Here is a 21810-nt window from a genome sequence, read left to right on the forward strand (position 1 = left end):
CACATCAGAGAAAACTAAACTTAATGTTCTCCACCAACAAACTACCTCTTGTACTCCTACCTCTTGAATGTCTTTGTACCTTTTCATTTCACTTCCCTTCTTCTTTAAGTCTTTTCATGCACCCATAAACTGCTCCAGTAGGTGGTTTCGACGGTTCCTGCTCTTCCTGTGGTCCAGCAGCGGTTTGAGTTTACCCAGATCACCTCTCGTGGGACTCTGCAGATTCTGTAAACTATTTAGCTGTTTGCGCTCCTTGCAGAATTGGTGCATGGCCAACGTCTCAGCCGGGGTGAAGGCTGAGACCAGGGCTTTCGGGTGCAACGCGGCAGTCCAGCCCCAGGGAGACTGATGTTTGTCGCTCAAAGCAGTGACAACAGCCTCGCTCAGCACCTGTAGACGGATCTTTGCAAGCGTGCGCTTGAAGCCGTTTTCTGTGGCTAGACAGTAGTACAGGCCCCGATCAGAAGTCTGCACCCAACGGATGAGAAGACCGTGGTTGGTGGACACCACACGATCACTCAGTTTTACCTGAGCACAGAGTTAAAGAAGTATTAGACTGATGAGTGCATGACTTCAAAATGCCTTTAAAATACATAAAACAATACATAATACATCAAATACACTACATTTGTTGAGGTTATTAATGGATAGGGTTATGCTACCCTATCTCTCACGAAGTCGTGTTATTGTCATGAAAAATTTGATTAATGTTTTCGTGTAATTGACACGATTTTCGCTGTTTTTCGTGCCTCTGGAGCTCGAATGTCTTTTTTTTCAGCACTAATTTCTGTGTATGGTTTTTCGTGTCTGTGCCACGGCTTTCTTTATTGTCTCATTTTGTATTTTTTCTTATCATTTTTTCCTATTTTTCAATCATTGTTGCTTGTGTTTAGGGTTAGATTCGGGGTTTGCGTTAGGATGTTATATTATGCATTGGTTTCTACTAGGGCTGGGAAAAGATTAATTGCGATTAAACGCATACAAAATAAGTGATTTTTGGCATAATATATGAGTGTGTGCTGTGTGTAATTATTATGTACATATAAATACACACAAATCATTTGTATGTATTTAAGAAACATTTACATGTATATATATATATATATATATATATTTATTTATTTGTATTTTTATATATTCTATATTATATATACATAAAAATTATATATAAATAAAAAAATCTGACATGAATATATGTATGTGTGTGTGGTTAATTATACACAGTACACACACATATATTATGCAAAAAATTATTTTTATTTTGTATGCGATTAATTGCCATTTTTAAAACTATTCTCACCTGGAGTTGGGTTTTGGGTTAGGAAGTCGCAGAAAGTGATTCTAACTCAAACCCCAAGCGACAATGGTAAAAAAATTGGAAAAAACAATGAGAAAACAAAAATAAAATGACACGATAAAAAAAGTTGTGGCACAGACACGAAATTCGTGCTGGGTGGCACGAAAAACACATTTGTGCTCCAGAGGCATGAAAAACAATGGAAAATCATGTCAATAACACGAAAACATTATTCTAAATTTTTCATGGCTATAACACAAGTTTCTGTGAGATTGGGTTGGGAGACAAAATTGGGGGCTTGTCCGGGATAATTTTCATTTTTTTTGTTTCATATTATTATTATTAGTCTACTTCATCACAGTAAACTCTTCACATGTGCCCTTATAATAAATAAAATGAAGCGGAATCTTTACAAACCTGACATCCGTACAGTATGTGTATATGAAGAGTTTGGTTCCAAAACGCGATAAACGGTATAAAAAAATGAGTTAAATGAGCCAAAATTAGTGCTACATCAAATCTAAAAGTAAATCTTAATTTTACGCAAAATGCAATATCCGCCGTGTTATTCTGTCATCTTTTCTCCATTTTTTCCAAAAACGCAATTACTGCCACTCCTCCGCTCCACAAATTACAGCCCACCATTCCACGCATTGTAAACAAACAATGACGGCGCGTTGAATACACGGACTTGTACTTCATGATCAACAAATAAACAAAATAATACTTTGATGGCATTGATAAACCTGTGGTGGTTTTCTGTGACGGGAAAGAAACGTAAGCCATCAAAATCTAATAAATTACGCGAAAATGCCGGTTGCTTGTTTTCCTGACAGCATCAAGCTTCTCACGTTGACTGCAGGGGATCTTATAAAAAACTTTCCATTTTTTTACGCAAAGCCAACGAAAATCGAGCAGGACCAAAACATTTTACAGCTGATCGCTTTGAAAAATGTTAAGCGACAACGTCCCAAGTATAACCGCAGCAATGGCAGTGTTCTTAATATGACAAAGTAAGTGTTTTGATTAATGCCATTAATGTTTATTTTTTAATCAGTGTATACCACTAGTCAACTAAATGAATATAATATGACAAAGATGAATGCACATTTATATATTGATTCAATAGATTTATAGCATTTTGAAAAAAAAATCAGTTTTTACAATAAATCTTTGAAAATCTAATTTTGGATTTGAATTTTTATGTTATTATAACCTAAAGATGCTATGTGAAAGTTTGTAACAGAAAATAGTGGTTGTCACTTTCTTGGTATAGAAAACAAGTTTTTACCAAAATTAGTTATTTATTGGAACCAAACTCTTCATATTGTTTTCTTTTATCTAGAATACGAAGGGTGCATTCACAGTTTAGGAGAAATCAGTCATAGTATGTTTGAGAGACGCCTTTCTCATCAAAAGCACCAACAGCCAATACATTACCCTGTAGTGGAGTATTATCCAATTGGAAAATACACAATGTTTTAGGTGGAGCTGTCAAAATTTTTGCATTTTAAGTAAACGTTTTTTTAATTGAAGTGCACCATGCGATTCGCACCCACAGCCTTAGAAAAACCAGCACCAATTGAGTCACACCCACCTCCTTCCTGCGATCATTATCTCTTTGAATCAGCCATTTAACTGATGCCTGAGGAGATTTGGGTTGACACTCCAGGAACGTGGTGTTGTTTTTAACTCCATACTGGGTCATCTCCACTGCATTCCTGTAGGCTGAAGTAAGACATCAGGTGTTGGCTAATCTTCTCACACAGTGTAATGGACAAGTAATTGTACATAAACTCCATGTAATGCCGTATTTAAAGAGTAACTAAACCCTAAACCAACTTTTTTTAGTTAATGATCTGTAAGAATGATGCTTTATTAGTGCTGTTCATTGATTTTAGTAACTTTTTTGACATTTGAATATAAAGTGTTTCAATACTGCAATATATGGTATAAAAACGTCTGAGTGCTGCCCTCTTCAGGTTGAACGGTGGCTACTGCAGTTGAATTTTCCTATTGGATGTTGGATCCAAAAAATGACTCGTGACGTAAGCAGGTTCAAGCTCACCACGCCCTTGTTACGATCTCACCACACACTTGGTACAAGCTTAGTTCGTCCCCTAAATCTCCGTTGGGATCTTCCCACTTTTCTTGCATTTTTCAAATATTGCCAGTGGGCGGAGTCAGGCTCTGACCAGGGGTTTAGTTACTCTTTAAGCAGTCAACACAAAAGTGCTAAACAGCTGAAGAGAATTTCAGAGGGTGTGCAGTAAATTAGGGCTAGACACACAAAGCGTGTATTTGCTTAAATGATCCAACGATGACATAGAAAGACATCTGTTTTGACGTTGTTACTTTTTTTACACTGTTCGGCTGGGAAACCACCATTAAGATGAAGTTTTTGGGCATTTCTGATGTATACAAATGTTGAATTATGACTCATCTGTATAAACGCCAGTATAAGGGCCAATTTATTTAAATCAGCAGATGTTATAAAGAAAGGGGGGGGGGGGAGAGAAAATACAGAAGGAACACATGGAAAAGACATCTTACAGTTAAAGGGGAACATCAGTTTCCTTCATAGGTGGCAAGTTTAATATGTGGTAAAGAAGCTGGACAGGACTACAGTTTTTTCATGCGGTATTCATGCAGTCAGGTTGTAAAACTGAGATTTACCTTTCAGATTGAACCCTCTACACTCGGTTAGTGGATTTCCGTGCATAATGTCCTGCCTTCTGCTTCTCCTGAAACAACATTTACATAGGATTATTCCAGCGTATGTTCATATATAAATTCTTTCCATTAACTACCTAAGCACTACTGTTAGACCTTACTTTATTTGTAACTTATATAAATAATTAATATAAATAAATTGATCCATGATTCAAAAACAGAAATGTAATCCATTTAACCAATACTATATTGTAAAATGATGCAATTTGAGAGTGGGTGACAGTGATTTCAGTTTAATTTTGTCAACTTAACCAAACTTTTTATAATAAACACAATAATCGTATAATGAGATGATGTCGTCGGAGCCTTTATTCTGATATTATGCTCATGCTTTCTGCCCCTGTTTTATTTCAAGAGTTCTCTCACCTGTCAAATTTTTATTTAACACCTGTGCACATTTTACTATTTGAAAACATACTCCCTGTCAAATTTTAGCTTGAATCAGCTGTCAGATTCAGCCGTCGTTCCGGTCAGAAGAATGATGAAGTGAGATGTCGCTCTGGTCTACTTCATTACTCCACTATGGATCTTTTTAGTTGGAGTTTTTTAAAACAATATTTTCCTTACCCCACACATCTGACAGCAAGTTTGTCTACGGTATCAAATTCGTTTTTAATATGTCAAATTTCGCAACAGCTTGTACAATATAAATACTAATTAATATGGATTATTCAGCATATTCTGTTTGATTGGCAGACTGCGTGTGTGGTCTCAGTACCAAAGAACTTAAGTAAAAACCTTGAATTACATTATAAGCAATGAAGTTAGGTGTGTGTACGTGCACTGTGATCAAACGAAAACAAAACTGTATGTGATCATTTAAAAGGTGTGTACCTTTTGCCAGTGGGGTAAAATCGGGAACAGCTGAGTCCGTCCCAGGCGCAGTACGGGTCCCGCGCTAAACAGCAGTCTGCACAGGCAGAGCCGTACGCGTTGCAGCGGTGCAGAGACACCTGGGATACCCCGTGCTCAGAGCTAACGTAAAGTTGTTGCTGTAACAAACAAGCCAGTGATCACAAAGATGTTGACTTAACGGAGAACTAGTGACAAGATGATTACGCATTATTAAAGCTACACCACTTCCCTCGCCCCCGCTACAGTTTATTGCCACTCTCACATGCTATATGTGGATCTTAATCGCAATATGCATCTAGATAAGGAGCTACTAAGTGTAGTTACCTTTTTAGAAGAAATTCTTAGGTTGGTGATGGGAGACGGCTTCTGAAAATTGAAAAGGGAATGACGTCAAACTCCTGTAAAAATTCTGTTAAAAGCATAATACGTATAATATATATATAATAACATCATAAATAATAATAATGAATAAATAAAACATAAACACAATGTATATAATGTATTTCATACACAAAATAACTAGTATACACCTCTTTTATTGCGAATATATTTAAAATTCCTGAATTCAAATTATTTTATAATCTATAATTTTGGTGTCACCTTATCGAGGGGTTGTAAAAAATACAGCTTGCCAATCTTTTATTATTAAATAAATAAATAAAAAACTGTCAAATGGCTTGACTCCAAAAAAGTCATGATATTCTTACACATTACACAACTATTTTACAAGGTATCTACTTCATATTAATTTTTACTATCTCATTTGTACATTTCAGTATTATCTGCTTTGCCTCTGTGACTTTTGGTTTAGGGGTGTAGTTCATTAGTACTTTTAATTATAATCATACTTATTTGTACAGTTCACATGTATAAATTCATACAAATTAGACCCTGTAAAATAATTTGGGCTGGGTATTTATGATTCAAACATTTGGTTATACCAATTGACATTTTTTAAGTGAAATGACAAAGATTTTGTTGAAAGCGGTATAAAAAGTCAAAATAAAATGAATATTACATGTGTTATATTTTGGCAAATGCACTTTAAATTGGAAGACATAAGCATTGGCATCCTTTATGATTGATCTAATAATGAGCACTTAATTTACACTTAAAGGAATAGTCTACTCATTTTCAATATTAAAATATGTTATTACCTTAACTAAGAAGAGTTGATACATCCCTCTATCATCTTAGTGCGTGCACGTAAGCGCTGGGGCGCACTGCGACACTTCGATAGCATTTAGCTTAGCCCCATTCATTCAATGGTATCAAACGGAGATAAAGTTAGAAGTGACCAAACACATCAACGTTTTTCCTATTTAAGACAAGTAGTTATACGAGCAAGTTTGGTGGTACAAAATAAAACGTAGCGCTTTTCTAAGCGGATTTAAAAGAGGAACTATATTGTATGGCGGAACAGCACTTTTGGGAGTACTTCAACTCGCCTGAAAAATCCGCTCCCCTTCTCCCTCTCATAATGGGAGAGGGAGAGTGTTACTGCGCCGAGTCGAAGTACTCCCATAAGTGCTATTACGCCATAAAATATGTGACCCGTCACGGAAACCAGGGACTCAAGTCGGCAGCACAAGTTTCGAGAAAATGAGAAACAAAGTTTTTTTTTCGAAATTTGTGATTTTCGTTTTATTGCAGAATCTGTTAGTTGAGATCACGAAGAAGCCTCTCCATGTTTGAGATAGCAGTTTTTGTATATTTAAAAGCGTACATTTTGCGGTTAAAATAGGCTTGTTTTTCCGGAGATTCTAGCGTGCAGCAGGGGGCGTCATTGTCTGTGTGTATATTTACATACTGTATAAGCTTGTGTTTTCGCCTCCGCCCCCAAAGGGAACAGCGTGACTACTAAATAAGGATAGTTCGCCCAAAAATGAAAATAATGTAAGTAATGACTCACCCTTATGTCGTTCTAAACTCGGAAGACCTCCGTTCATCTTCGGAACACAGTTTAAGATGTTTTATCGTTAGATTTAGTCCGAGAGCTTTCCCCTTCATTGAAAATCTATGTATGGTTTCCATGTCCAGAAAGTTAATAAAAACATCATCAAAGTAGTCCATGTGACATCAGTGGGTCAGTAAGATTGTGTTGATGCATCAAAAATACAGTTTGGTCCAAAAATAGCAGAATTACGACTTTATTCAGCATTGTCTTCTCTTCCGGCTCGAGCGTGAAGTCACGTGACTGTAGTGACGCGCTGCCCTGTTCCTCAGACATGTTTGCTAAGTTTTTTTTTTTTTTTTTCAAAACTTATAGCCTGCGTCTCCCCAGACTGTAAAGCTCGGGCGCACAAAACAAAAGAAAAATAAAATAAGCTGGGGCGGAACAAATAACAGTCAGCCGCATCGTACGTCAGCCGCGTCACTCACTTTTTTTTTTTTGCGTCACTCACTTTATGCGGCGCCGCAGTCGGATGACGTCAAAGTACCGCGAGAGCTCTTCAAGAAATCTTACGGAGTAGTTTAATTTCGACTTGCTCTCGCGGTACTTTGACGTCATCTGTATGTCAGTTCTTGCAGCGCAGCATGAGTCCAAACACACAGAAGTTACACAGATATCGTTGTATTCTTCATATAATTGGCTACATGTTTTGTCTATCAATATTTTCCATGAAGTCATTGGCTGATGGAGGAACGAACGAGCCATTGGTAACCTCTCTAAAGGATGTCACGTTTTCGACGGCGCTGTTTGGATGATCTATTATACTACTTCCCTATTTTAAATACAAACTTTGAAGGCGGGTTCATGTGTTTAACGGAGTGTAAGCTCATATACCCTTACATGTTACGATTTAAATAGTCTTCAGATTATATATTATATTGTATTACCAGACATTCATGCGAAATCTGATGTAAACAATCTATATTTCACGGATTATACGCATTTGTGGACAAATATGGTCATTGGATAATCTGAAACAGACTGGATTCGACTTGTGATCCCCACAAAGGTAAAAGAGTCATGTTTATTTTTGCGGGTTGTCATTTGGTCATAAAATACTACATATGATGCTAGAACATCTCAAAAAGCGTTTTACAGGGGGCATGGCTTAGCTAAATGAGATGTAAATGAGCCCTATTGTCTCCCCCAGCTGAAAAGAAGAGTCCCTTTCGTCTCGATTTTCTCGGTTTGAGTATTTCTGAGTTCCTATATTCAAATGGCCACAACTTCTCCAAATCTTATCAGATTTCCATGTGTTACACATCGTTGGAAAGCTTAGAAACTGCACTTTCAGAATCTGTGAATAACTCAAAATGCCCAGATCCGACTTGTGTCCCTACTTTCCGTGACTGGTCACATATAGTTCCTCTTTTAAATCCGCTTAGAAAAGTGCTACGTTTTATTTTGTACCACCAAACTTGCTCGTATAACTACTCGTCTTAAATAGGAAAAACGTTGATGTGTTTGGTCACTTCTAACTTTATCTCTGAGTGGTACCATTGAATGAATGGGGCTAAGCTAAATGCTATCGAAGTGTCGCAGCGCGCCCCAGCGCTTACATGCACGCACTAAGATGATAGAGGGATGTATCAACTCTTCTTAGTTAAGGTAATAACATAGTTTAATATTGAAAATGAGTAGAATATTCCTTTAAAACCACATTTTCAATGATAAATCAGCCATATTTGGGAATGTTTTGTGTTAGAGCGTGAGCATGTGAACAGCTCATGGGCACCTCGTGTCGTTCCTCTATGCATGAATTGGTTCAAGATGGTCAAACCTGTTTCAAACACTGTTAACATTGTTTAAAGATTCATAAGATCCTAAAAACCTCGCATCACAAGGCTTTCCAAACCTCATGCCCAGCCTTTGTTTTCAATAAAAATCTGCCTTCAACTGCTACTAAACTCTTTGTGGCACTGCCAGTTTTGCCCTCAACAGACTTTGATGTGTGATGTTTGGCGAGAAGTCAGACCTTAAACACTTCCAGCTCCTCCAGGATTAGATCATCTTCCAGAGAGCCGTTCGATGGCAAAACCACGACCTTCTGCACTGTGCCTTTATCTGTGACGGGAATATCAAAACATCAGGAGGTTTCTGCACACAGTCTGACAAAAACAACTTCAACAAAGCCTTTAGTCTCTTGGGTTTCAACTGGATATGAACCGTTTCCATTGTTCACGGAAATATTACATACATAAGGTTTGTGTTTTGAGGTGTTGTGAAACCGATCTATAAACTACAAAAAAGGATACATGGGATTACTGTAACTTCACACAAGAACAGTATACATTTAAGTATCTTCACACACTCTTAGGGGGCGTGCACACCAAAATGTTTATGCCCACGCCCGGCGCATGTTTTCAACTGTTTTTCGAATTGCCAGCAGCTAACGGTACATTCACACGGGGTGTAAGCTTTAACGTTTAATGGAAGGCTTGTCTGAAGCGTGGCCAACAGCCAATCACAGTGGCCGCAACACTTCAAACGTAATTGGCTGGCTCTGCCTAGGTTATTTGCATATGACGATCTGATTGGCTGACGCATGCATTGCCGCTTGAAAAGTTGAGAAATGTTCAACTTCTGCAACGGCACTGATGCGGCCCAACGGATCCACAATTCAGTTCGGCAACGCATGACGTCACCCATTAAAAGTTTATAGGAAGCATTATACAAAGCGCTCAGCTAAAGAAAGCTGGCACTCAGCTGAAAAACAGCTGGCATTCGGCGTTCTCCAGGCGTTTTCCGCCGCGTTTAAAAGTTTTGGTGTGCACAACCCTTAAGAAAGGATTTACACATCTTTTTGTGTTAAGCTTTTACCACATTATGTGTCATTTTGTGTTGATTTTGTGTTTAAATATAACACAAGTTGTGTTAACATGTGTTGTTTCAATAATAACACAGAGATGTGTGGATTCTGGGACAATGCATTTAGTGTGTTGTCCCAGAATCAACACTAAAGTGATATTTTTAACACATTTGTTCTATGCTGCTTTCCATGCAATGAAATATCTAGCTGAAAAAATGACATTAAAAGGAACATAAAATTGTCTATGTATGTATTATAGATTAGTAAAGTGTTATTTCATTCCATTTATACTACAGTTTTAAATGACATAAGGGTGAGTAAATTATATCAGATTTTAATTTGTGGGTGAACTATCCCTTTAAGACTGACATTAGATATATATATATTACTGTGTATTTTATATCTTCTCCTCAAAATGATGAATTTGTCTAAATCATTGGCGGATTGCATAATCTCTGCTAATGGCCACTAAAAGTCATAAAGGTCAACACATGCAGGGTCAATATAAAAAGATAAAAAGGTATTGCCATGAACTGAGGATGAACATTTCAGCACAAACTCTGGAAATTCCCATTAAAAATCTCCTACATAGCTGAAAGAAATCGTGCCAAGGAGCAGCCAGGCGCACGCCGCACTGCGTTCTTGGCTTTTAATCAGGAATTTTGATAGGCAAATACAAACAGCTGTGATTTTGATTTCCTCCAGAAAAACCTCCAAATGTCCACATTCTTGTTCCCTAGTAACCACAGAGCCTGCCTGCTTTTATGATTCAGCTCTTGGATAAACACGCTCGCATGCACCCTCTCTTTCATTCAGATGTTATTATTATATCTCGACCCAGTGACACAGCATGACATTACTGACGTTTCTGTTAATGTCCACTTGGTGACTTAATCATGATGAACAGATAGTAAGAAATAGGTATAGTGTTTATTGGACTGGATGAAAGGGTTCAGTCTAATAAAGCTGTGTAAAAACACTGCCCCCTAGTGGGAAAATATTAAAGTATCCACAGAAAGGATCCTGCACTTGACATTGATGCACTTGGAGTCTCTGTGTGTGATTTAGTACTTTACATTGTTAAATACATTTTATTTTAAAGTAAAGTACAGAAATTTTATTTTACAGTACAGTACAGTAGTTTTGTATGGAGTGTAAGTGCATAATATGCTCTTAAATGTATCTTTCAGTATTTTTATAAAATAAATGGACATATATATTGCTAATGTACACAGAAAATATTATTACTGTATTTTTTATCATTAGAAATATGTTGAAATATATAAATAAAACATCATTTAAAAATACATTAGAAATATTGCTTAGTAAAATTTATGAATGAGTGTGCTGAAACCCAAATGAGATTTGAGAGCATTATGGATAGGTATGGAAAAATGTCCTAAATTTGCTCTGCCCATCGCACAGTCTTTTATGGATGTAAAGCTTCAGTAGACATAAAACTTGTCATACTGGTCACGTGTATGGCTTCATTGGTGCTTTTGTCAATTTTGGTATCAGCCCCAGTCCCTATTCACTTTTATTGTATGGAAAAAATAGAAATTACATACGGGTGAACAAATGATGACTTACTGATGATTTAAAGAAAAATGTAAGCTATTACCAAGTAAGACACGACAAAATGAATGCACTGCAAATCCCATAATGTTGTGTTTTACTGTTCTCGGTCTGAAATGGAAAAATCTTTTGAATCTGTTGACAAGGTCAACAAGCAGTGGAGCAGAGTTAAGTGTACCAGTTCTTACTAAACATAGATATGAGGTAGCTCTTAAAAAGATTGAGGGATAATTTTAACTCGGTGTCTAGAATTTTCAAATAACAAATTAGGTTTGTTGATCCATAGGATCTTACCTGTTCCCAGAAAGAGGACCTGATAGTGTCCGTCTGAAGCGGTGACCTGGTCCACAGCTATGGAGGTGTACTTGTAATCGGCATGCGTCCGCACCACCAGAGGCTTCCTGCCGACCGGGTAAATGGGATTAAACATGACCGGATGATTCCTCACAAATGTCACGACATCATCTGGAAACTCTTTGGTACTCCGGATGTGAGGTGTGAACGCGCCACCAGGACACTGACAGGAAGAGGACAAAAGACCTTAGCTTAAAACTACCTAATTTAATACATTTCTCAATTTCACAAATGGCATATTTCTTTAATACGTTCTGATTTGTTATAGAGCTATAAACAGAATAACTGTACCAATGGAAAAGGCAGCCATTAAAGTGTGACTCACAGTTCCCGGTCGTGGGTACGGGATCCGGCCCTGGAAAGCCACCCACTGGAAGTTGGGCCCTTCCCTGTGTGCAAACGGTCCATTGAAGACCGTCAGGATGTCAGCCATGCTGTACACACAGACAGCCGATCCTCTGAATACAGAACTGAGGGAAAAATACACAAAGATACACATAATTATTGCGGCTTGGAAGGAATGATGGACATAACGTGTTTATTCCGACTTAAGCCATAGAAAATAACGCTTTGAATTTGGTTACATTCATGGTTTTGCTGGATTGCGCACATTTTGATGATCCTGTGGGACGAAGACTTTCTTTATATAATTATTAAACTCATAAACAAAAGGAAAAAGGATCAAATATAATAAGGAATAATAGAGGATCATGGTTGAAGACAGCATCACTGTTTGGGTTAGCCAAACCCAAACCCATAAAAAAAAACATACAGGTCCAGCTCAGGGAAGCAGATCATGGGGTTAGGGAGCAGAGAGGTTTGTGTGTTTGAAGAATGAAACCACAGTTTGGAAACCTTGCCTGAAACCTAAACTTATTTAACAATGTCTCACACACAAACACAACCAAAAATACTGTACATCGACCCTTACAGTATGCCTCGTTTGGGATTGTTTATAGTCCTTTGAAACTCCGTTGAAAAAAACTGTTAAGTGTTGAGTTAAGTATTAAATGTTGGGCTCTATTAAAGTCCATTAAAATGACAAAAAAAAACCATAATTTCTTCTGGAATGAACAAAGAAAGACATCAACATTTTGGATGACATGGTGGTGAGTAAATTATCTGGATTTTTCTTTTAAGAAAATTGAATATTCCTTTAACCCACAATATAACACCCGGCTCACGTCACGACGGAAGCCCAGTGGCTCAAACATGTGGAGAACTTCCTGTATTTGGTTCGGCCCGAGGTCCAGCAGTGTTCACACCACAGGTGGGTCGCCGCGAGTTCCGCGACAGCCACCCCGAGACCATCTGTTTCGCGACACGTCATTTGGGCTGACCTAAACAGTGTATATGTGAAAGCACCCTAAGTCAAAGGGAACACTTAAATTAAACTGAGCGCAAGCATCAGGACTCTTGCATTAAGTCAGTGGTTCTTAATGTTATTCCTGGAGGCCCACTGCTTTGCAAATTTTGTATGTCTCCCTTATTTAACACACCAGAAGAGCTCTCCATGAACTGAACTGAGTCTAACTAAAAGAGACATAGAAAATGTGCAGAGCATTGGGCCTCCAGGAACGGAGTTAAAGGACAAGTTCGGTATTTTACACTTAAAGCCCTGTTTTCAGATTGTTTATGATGAAATAGAACGGTTTTGACTGAAATTTGGACATTTGCAGCTGCCCCGAGATTTTTTGGGTGTTTGTGTTTCACCTCCCATCTTTACAATGGGTTTAATGGTGCACTGGAACAATCCTTCCTAAAATGCATTAAACTTTCGTTTACAAAGACGTGAAACTCACCGAGTGGTCAGGGGTGTTCACTGGTATGCTCACACCAAAATCGCTGCAAAATACGCATTCCAACAGGTTTTATCGTAGTTTTTGCCAACTCCATTGACTTGTATTAGATGTGCTGTGAGGTACGGTATTACTCCGCGCCAGGAACTTAGCGCCACCACCTGGGCTGGAGTGTCTATAATTCAAGCTCTCAGCGGAAGAATGTACGGGTGTGAGGCGTTTGGAAAAAAAGGTCCACAAGTTAACAACGAATGCTAAAACAGCTGTTGGAAAGCATCTTTTGCAGCGATTTTTGTGTGAGCATATCAGTGAACACCCCTGACCACTCGGTGAGTTTCACGTCTTTGTAAACGAAAGTTTAATGCATTTTAGGAAAGATTGTTTCAGTGCACCATTAAACCCATTGTAGAGGTGTGAGGCGAAACACAAACTCCCGAAAATACTCAGGGCAGCCGCATATGTCGAAATTTCTGTCAAAACCGTTCCATTTCACCATAAACAATCTAAAAACAGGGCTTTAAGTGTAAAATACCGAACTTGTCTTTTAAGAAACACGGCATTAAGTGACCGACCCAGGTACACCCAGATCTCATAAGCAATGTCGGTCCTGAAATGTCCAGCAGAGTTTAGCACACCTGAACAATCAAGGTCTATAGAGTCACCTGAAAACTACAGGTAGGCGAGGTTTTATCAGAGTTGGAGCTAAAATCTGCAGGACATCGGCACTGAGATTACCTACCCATGTTATATGCAATACAATTTTTAAAAACTGTAAAAATATTGCAGCTAAGACTCTGTCGACACAACTAAATCATTCAGACAGACTTACTTATGAGAAAAGAACTGAAAATCAATCCCAGTAGAACGCAACTGGATGACCTCTTGAACAAACATTACAAACATCTACAAAAATGACTAAAGAAGTGAACCTTTCTTTTCCCCAGCACCGTCAGATGTGGTCACATGTTCTAAAAAATCCCAGCATCCCCTCTGTGTTAACCAGCACATGCAAGCTCAATATTGCTGTTGGCTTTACCTTGTGGAGGTGAAGACTCCAAAGAGGAGTAGGCCCTTTGGGTGATCCGTCTCCAAAAGAAACACATTCTCTGGAAAGAAAGAAACACCCATTTGCTCAGTGAAACAACAGGTGAAAGAGTGTAAATCTATCACAAATGTAATCTCTTCTGTAAAGATCAACTGTGTTGACTGTTTTATGAGTGTTACAGGATTTTAATGTGGTGAGAAGATTTATGAATGACCTCTGGAGTATTAAAGTTTAAGTTTTAAATTATATCAAATACTATTGAATGTGAACTTTTATTTTAAGAAATATTACCCGTAGTTTTACATGCACGTGTACTATATTTGCTATCATTTGTTTAATGCACCCAGAAGCAGAATCTGCACAAAATCTGCATTGGTCTGCTGTCTGGGTGGGTATATCAACTCCATCAGTTGTGTTTATTTTGTCAACTTTTCAATTTGTTGTAACATGATCAACTATATTTTGACAATACAACTAAAAATACAATCATTTATGCCCGCATTATTTACTCTTAATGTTGAAAATAAATGTTCAAGGACGTATCTGGAGTCTCACCAAGTTCATCAAAGTGGGTCTCAGTGCCATCTTCTTCCAGGACTGAACACACCATGCGAGCCTTCAAGAACGTGGTCCACTTGTTCACCAGACTGCGCTGTCCACCCATATCATTCTACACAGAGGATTTGAAGAGACATAAAAATTTATGTATCAAACTTGACCACTGAAGTGCATTGGATTTAGGCATACTTACAGGGCAAACACGAGCCACCATGGTGTGGATGTTCTTAGTGTTTCCACTGCTGTCAGTCATTCTCTCACGCAGAAAGAAGTAAAGCTTGGCGTCGTTCGGGTCTGAGCCGTCAGGAATTAAGTGGGCATCAATAAACTCTGGCTCTAGTCAAAACAGAAGAACAATGTACGTCTTGATTTATACACTACATGAACCACCAAAGAGATTTTCTCATCTTTCTTTTAAAGAATCTAACATGCCTGCATGGTGCTAATGTCTTTGCGTTAAATATGATAGCTACTGGTGAACTTGGTTAGGAAAATGTAGGCTATCATTTTATTTCACACATGTATTTAGATTACATCACACAAAAATAATGTAACCCCTGAACAAACATTTTGCATGTATGGTATGTTTTATTCATTGTAACTTAATCCTGGATCTGTTCCGACCTCAAACCATTCCTTTTATGTGGAAAAAGGCTGTATTTACTTTGTGGTTCGTGTGTTACTTTACTCAAATGGCATGGAACGTGAATACTTATTTTAATGCTTTAATAAAACATTATTTGTAGCATAAAGATTTCAAGACAAAAGGTCAGGAAGTATGCTCTTTAACATCTCAAGATACATACTGGAAGTTTCATTTCTGTTTCTTTAAGCATCAACATATCAACAATTTCTCATTAAATAAAAAAACACATTAAAACAATCAAAAAGAGCAGATGTGAAACCCTCTAAAGGTGTCTGACATGTTTTCTTGTAAATTACCTTTTTTATTAGGCTTTATGCATTCTGCCAACAAGCTTGTTTTTCTGACTTGCTTGAGGCTGGGAATAAGCTGATTTGAAGTGAAAGTATTTGGTGAACGTGTAATACATGCCAAGAGCATTCGGTTAATATCATTATCTAATTTTTGACCGAGGTGGAGTTTAAACGCTTTTGCATCTGAGCTCATTGATTGTTAACACAGCTGGAATAAGCTAATGGCTTGCAAAGCTTAGATCATTTAATCTCAGATCAAAAAGAGAAGAGATGTTTGACTTTATATTAAACATATCTGGCTTTTGATTGCAAATAGTGGTTTATTGGCTAATTTGAGTGGTTTAAGACATTGTTGTGAACTTTAAAGAAGAGTATGATAAGAAAAAAACTCTCGATTCGATCTCCAATTAATCTGCTGTCTTGAAGAAAATAGTCGTTTTTTTTAGAGATCTTATTTATGAGCTTTGTCTTAATTGGTCAAAATGTGATCAAACAGGATTTGTTTGTTTAAAAAGTTTATATGATGTACAACAGTTGCCAAAAGTGATGTCCAACTTTGAACAATTGAGTTCACTCTTTATTCAAATATCCTTTTTTAAGGTGCATTAAAATGTTGCTTGCATGTTGCATTTGTCTATTTGGAGTATAAACCATAAATCAGCTTTAGGAGGAATTTAAGGAGGCTTGGCAACACACAACACATGTGCAAAGCTTATAAAGACATAAATATAACCATATAGGACAATGACTACAAAATATTACCATAAAAGAAGATCAACATATATTATTTACAGATAACGTCATTGTATGCTTTATTACCTTTGAGCATTTGATTTTCTATGGATTTTTTAATAAAATCGCTCTACAGAATAGTTGTCGGTTTATGGCTACTGTAGAAACATGGCATTGCGAAATGGGACTTCCATGAAAGGAGACCTGCGGTGTATGCAGATAAAAATTGCGGACCAAAGCACCACCTTCCTAAGAGCGCGCTAGAGCTGATGTATTTGCGAATGCACAAGAGGACGCAGTCTGAGCGCATACACACTTCGGGAAAGAAAAAAAACAATTGCATGGAAGTGATTGAAGACATAACTGCATAGTGTGTCTTTAATCTATTTATGTCTTACTAGCATGTTTGTCATGCACCTAAATATATGATATGATACACTGATGTACCTGGTATATACCAGCCAATTAATTTTGTCTTAATTTGGGTGTGCAGACTGCATTTGAAATTCAATCTGCATCGAATCATGCTAAACCAAGTACATTTGCTCGAATTAAAGTCATTTTAGGATGCAAAGTCAAGTTTAATCATATAAAATGTATTTTACCAGTAACAAAATTGTGGCCAGTGAAAATGCTGAGTGGCTAGTAACTTTGGAAAACAACTAGCCACTTTGGTTGATGAGCAAAAAAGTTAATGCCAAGCCCTGACGATACACCTAATATTTTGATAAAACCCCCTCCCCCCTAGATATCACTATTGGCCACTACTGTATTAAAAAGCAAGTTATGGTTTGTACCACTTAGCCATTTGGAGTTATGTTGGTCCGTCCTGACAGCATTTCTGGTGGTTAGGCTTCTGAAGATGGCAGCGTCAGTCCCCATGAAGTCAATGTACATTCCAGAGAACAACTCCTGATCTGAAACACAGAGAGAAACAGACAGTGTCTTACTTGCCTTTTGAGTGTAACATGTCTAACAGATTTCACATGTACATTGTAAAAAACTTAAAAATTAAGTGAAACCTCAAAATATGTATAAATCAATGGAAAGGTTAATGATTTAAAATATGACTGTCAAAAAATGTAAATAATTAACTAGGACTAATTTATTATAGGGAGGAAATTAATAAGATAATAAACTACAATCCCATTAAGCATTGGAAATGATAAATGAACTGAAAACGAAAAATAACGAAACACTATATTTTAGTTTAAATTAGGAATGATTGATTACTGGCTGTTGAATTATTCAAAAATAATGCACAACCAAGGTAGTAATCTGTGCATTATTATTTTTTTTAATATAATTCAAATGACCAAAGTCAAATATTCCCCTTAAGGGGGTCGCACACCGGCCACACAGCTCAGTGTCGTGCCGCGTCGAGTCGCGTCTAGGACAACTAGGAGGTAACGTAAACCGGAAGTGCACATTACATAGCGCGAGCTTCGTCATATAGCGTCTACTTCAAAATGCAAGATATACGTTAGCAACCAATGTTAATTGTTAATGAATGTGGGACAAATATAATGTTATTTAATGTTAAACTATGTAAGTGGCGCTCTGTGGTGTGACAAGGATTTGAGCAACTTCCTGTGTCGTAGCTGGGCGGCGCGGACAGGCGGCAACTGTCGGCGCCGGTGTGCGTATACTCATAGAAAGCAATGTGTTCAAATTTTTTAGAACGGCGCGGCGCTGAGCTGCGCGTCCTGTGTGCCACCCCCTTTATACCTCGATTACCAAACAGACATTGCTAAGGGATTGCTCTGGTGGTTATTTTAAGACATTTGACAGGAAGTGTGCGTTTATCGAAAAATAATGCATACCCATGGAACATATCTCAACCAATCAGAATAAAGCATTCAAAAGACCCGTGGTGTAATTGTGAAATATTAGAATAAGCAATAAGATACCACAGTCTGTGTTGTGAAAAAGTCACAGCTGAAAGTGCATTGACACCCCTTCAGCTGTGAGTTACTCATAATATAGCACTAGCCTCAAGTACCTTATTGCTTTCATAAAACAGTTACCACAAAATGCAAATATTAAAGCAAAAAAATATGTATCAACGCAACTTTTATGAAGTAACATCATTAAAAGCCTTCCTTTCACTTTCCTTTCCTTTCACAACAACCAAATGTTTCACAAATCTTAACGTGGTGAAGAGTGTTGTGCAGTGATACACAGTATCATTGGTTCAGTGGTCATAGGTGTGTTTTATTGTAAATAAATCACAATACCAATTAGAATCAAGGACTGGTACTAACCATTTTACATGAATGCATTATGTATAAGTGTATATATAGTTATAGGATAGACTTTATTATGGCATTTTCTGCAGGATAATGGGTAAAATATACATCTTTAACAAGAAATCTGTTACTAAACACTTAGTTTGAATAATGTGGACTGATGGCTTCAACAGAAGCATTCACTCTTGTTCATCATCTTTAGAGTCTAAATCTGTCTATAGTTATAGCTACAAATATAATTTCCCTATAGAGAAAATGAATGGGATTTTCTTACTTCCAATACCCAACTGTTGCACTGTATTGTGGCTGCAAACTTCCTTGCGGTGTGCTGTGCTAACAATCTGTCTTAAATCTCTCCTTCCTTTCATCGCTGCTCCACTCTATCACTTCATCACTCTGTATTTTGGGGTCCCGAGGCTGACGTGTGCGGCTAGGGGCCAAGTGTGTGATGGAAATTTGTGGACAGGAGGCCGACAGTGAAAGCTGTAGCGTATCAATTCAAGGGCAGTCTTTGATGTTGTCTAGACCGTTTAACTTTTTGAATAACTACCTAAAACTCTCATGTTCATATGGCTTGTTACTTATAGTAGGCCTATATTACATTTGGCTGTGTGTGTTTGTGAGCACAGGTATTTTATTTCAGTGTATTTAGCGCCATACTATGTTGCCTGTGGTCAGTGAATAAGATGCATGTGTTTGATCTTAAAGTGTAACTGTTATTGACCCGTATGTTACTTGCAAGTGTTCCACTGACGTGTGTAATACGGCACTGTCTGTGTCAACAGCAACCCAACACCAATTGGCCAATCAGAGATCAAAGCAAAAAGAGGGTGGCACTGAACGACCTAAAGGTTGGAATCACGTGTTAACAAAATGTGGATGTTGATACTATGGGGTCATGAAGAAGATCACAGACAGCATGTATTACAGTGTAGGTAGTGAAGTGTGCAAGACAAAAAAGATGGCAGCACTTACTGAGCATGACTGAAACAGTGTTGACTTGTGGGTTGAAGGAACACCTCCCTTTTCCTGATTCAGCTCGTGAGGAGATGTGGAATACTTGTTCCTAATAATGAAGATGAAAACATTGGCTGTCTATAATTGCATTAAATATACAATATTATAAATACATGATCAACCTACAAGTATCATCCAACCCAAACAATTGTTTTGGTTGTTTGTTCATTCCCTTAAATACGACCAACAGATGCATTCACTAATTAGTGCCTCTACTGGCAGCAGATGAAATTTAATATATTAGGATATGAAACTTTATATACTGGGCTGGGTATGATTTTGCAATGATGCCATGTACTGGGATATGATTTTTAATTTAAACTGCCAGGAGTAATTGTATTTTAATACACATTACACTATTTAGGCACTTAGGGCAAATAACATACAGATTTATTTATTATATAATACAAAGCACAGCATACAAAACCCTTTTTTCAAAAAGTATTTAAAATATAAATACTGTTCTGTGGTCAAACAATCGATTAATATAAAGAAAGACGCAAAAGAGATTATAATCTGCTGTAAATATCAGATCTGGTGTACACCGATTCAAAAGCTGCCGCCAGAAGTCGTCAAATTGTGAAATAGCATTGGCTCTCGGGTTTATCCATATTTAAAACTTTATAAACGAAAATAACTACCTTCCGGTAGCGCCGCCATCTTAGACTCCTCTGTATTCAGGAGAGAGTATCAGCGTAGTGTACGCACTTTCTTAGTGACGTATGACAAATTCGAAGGGCGGAGGCACAGAGCAGCAGCAGAGAAACCTCAGTAAGCTGCGTACGCTCTCATTTTAAATGCGGACGCGACTAAGATGGCAGCATTACCGGAAGCAAGTTATTTTTGTTTATAAAGTTTTAAATGTGGATATTTCTAGAACAAAACTGCATGGATTACCCTCAGAAGGCCTTTGTTTATCATCGTAGAGCCATTTGGATTTATTTTGTGAAGGATGGATGCACATTTTTTGGACTTGAAGGACATGGACCCCATAACTTCACATTTGATTAACTAAAGGATCTAAAACATTTTCTAAAATAACTGAAAATGTGTTTGTCTAAGAAATTATGGACATATGCATCTCGGACGGCTTCGGGATGAGTAAATCATGGGTTTCATATCATTTTTGGCCAAACTATCCCTTTAAGAGGCTGTAAATTAGAACTTGTATTACAATCTTTATTTAAAAATGATATGAACATTTGAATATGGCATAATGATACTTTGTTCTACATTAGATCTATGATTAAATTACTCACAGAGACTCATCCTCTATCAGCCAATCACTGATTTTGAAGGAAACTCTTTTACTGCTATTTAGGAGAACTCTTAGTGACAAGATCAAATGTTTTGTGAACATAGGCCCTGATATTTTAGAGATCCAAATTTGTTTTCTCTTATAGGTTGTTTCACAGCCATTGCTCTCTACATCTCAATACAAGAAATTTCTGCTCAGTGGTTTTGAAGAGCTGCCTTTCTTCTGATTGGTTTAACAGATTTAACCTGAGGTTTCCAGGTTCATGGAGAAACTGCCAAAGAAAAGTATTCTCCTTTTTTGTTGTCCTCATGTTGGCAAATTACAATTAGTTAAAGAACCCAAACATGTCATCCGGCTGCAATAGTTGGCCATATATAGTTTAGTTAAATGTCAAATTTCTGTTGTTTGACACTCAGACTATTAATTTATCAGGAGGACCATGTATTTTACCACACTAATGTCACGTCAGGGTGGCACACTTAGCTTACTTTGGTAATAGGCCGGCTGTTGTACAGCCAAATAAACAAGATGGATAGCGTGCCAAAGAATGGCAGAGAGTTGGAATTGCTTTCCAACAAATAAAGAGTAATAGAAAACAAATGGCTGGACTTTAAGGTTAGCAGGTCTGTCTCTTTTCTT

At 37.5% G+C, this 21810-nt stretch overlaps 1 protein-coding gene across 2 annotated transcripts in view; it reads right to left on the reverse strand.

Moving 5' to 3' along the window:
* Window positions 1-91: 91 nt before the first annotated feature.
* Window positions 92-21810, reverse strand: part of sema3c (sema domain, immunoglobulin domain (Ig), short basic domain, secreted, (semaphorin) 3C) — a 65671-nt gene continuing 43952 nt past the window's right edge. For both annotated transcript variants that reach the window (XM_065269441.2, XM_065269439.2), the window contains 13 exons: window positions 19872-19962; window positions 17445-17564; window positions 15173-15315; window positions 14977-15091; window positions 14413-14482; window positions 11903-12047; window positions 11518-11740; window positions 8815-8903; window positions 5210-5251; window positions 4865-5022; window positions 3974-4041; window positions 2895-3025; window positions 92-528 (listed from right to left, as the gene is read on the reverse strand). In XM_065269441.2, the coding sequence (XP_065125513.2) occupies window positions 115-528; window positions 2895-3025; window positions 3974-4041; window positions 4865-5022; window positions 5210-5251; window positions 8815-8903; window positions 11518-11740; window positions 11903-12047; window positions 14413-14482; window positions 14977-15091; window positions 15173-15315; window positions 17445-17564; window positions 19872-19962 (1809 nt within the window). In that variant the 3' untranslated portion in view covers window positions 92-114. The remainder of the gene's footprint in view (window positions 529-2894; window positions 3026-3973; window positions 4042-4864; window positions 5023-5209; window positions 5252-8814; window positions 8904-11517; window positions 11741-11902; window positions 12048-14412; window positions 14483-14976; window positions 15092-15172; window positions 15316-17444; window positions 17565-19871; window positions 19963-21810) is intronic.

This window comes from Paramisgurnus dabryanus, chromosome 1 (assembly GCF_030506205.2).
Source record: "Paramisgurnus dabryanus chromosome 1, PD_genome_1.1, whole genome shotgun sequence".
Taxonomy (NCBI): Eukaryota; Metazoa; Chordata; class Actinopteri; order Cypriniformes; family Cobitidae; genus Paramisgurnus; species Paramisgurnus dabryanus.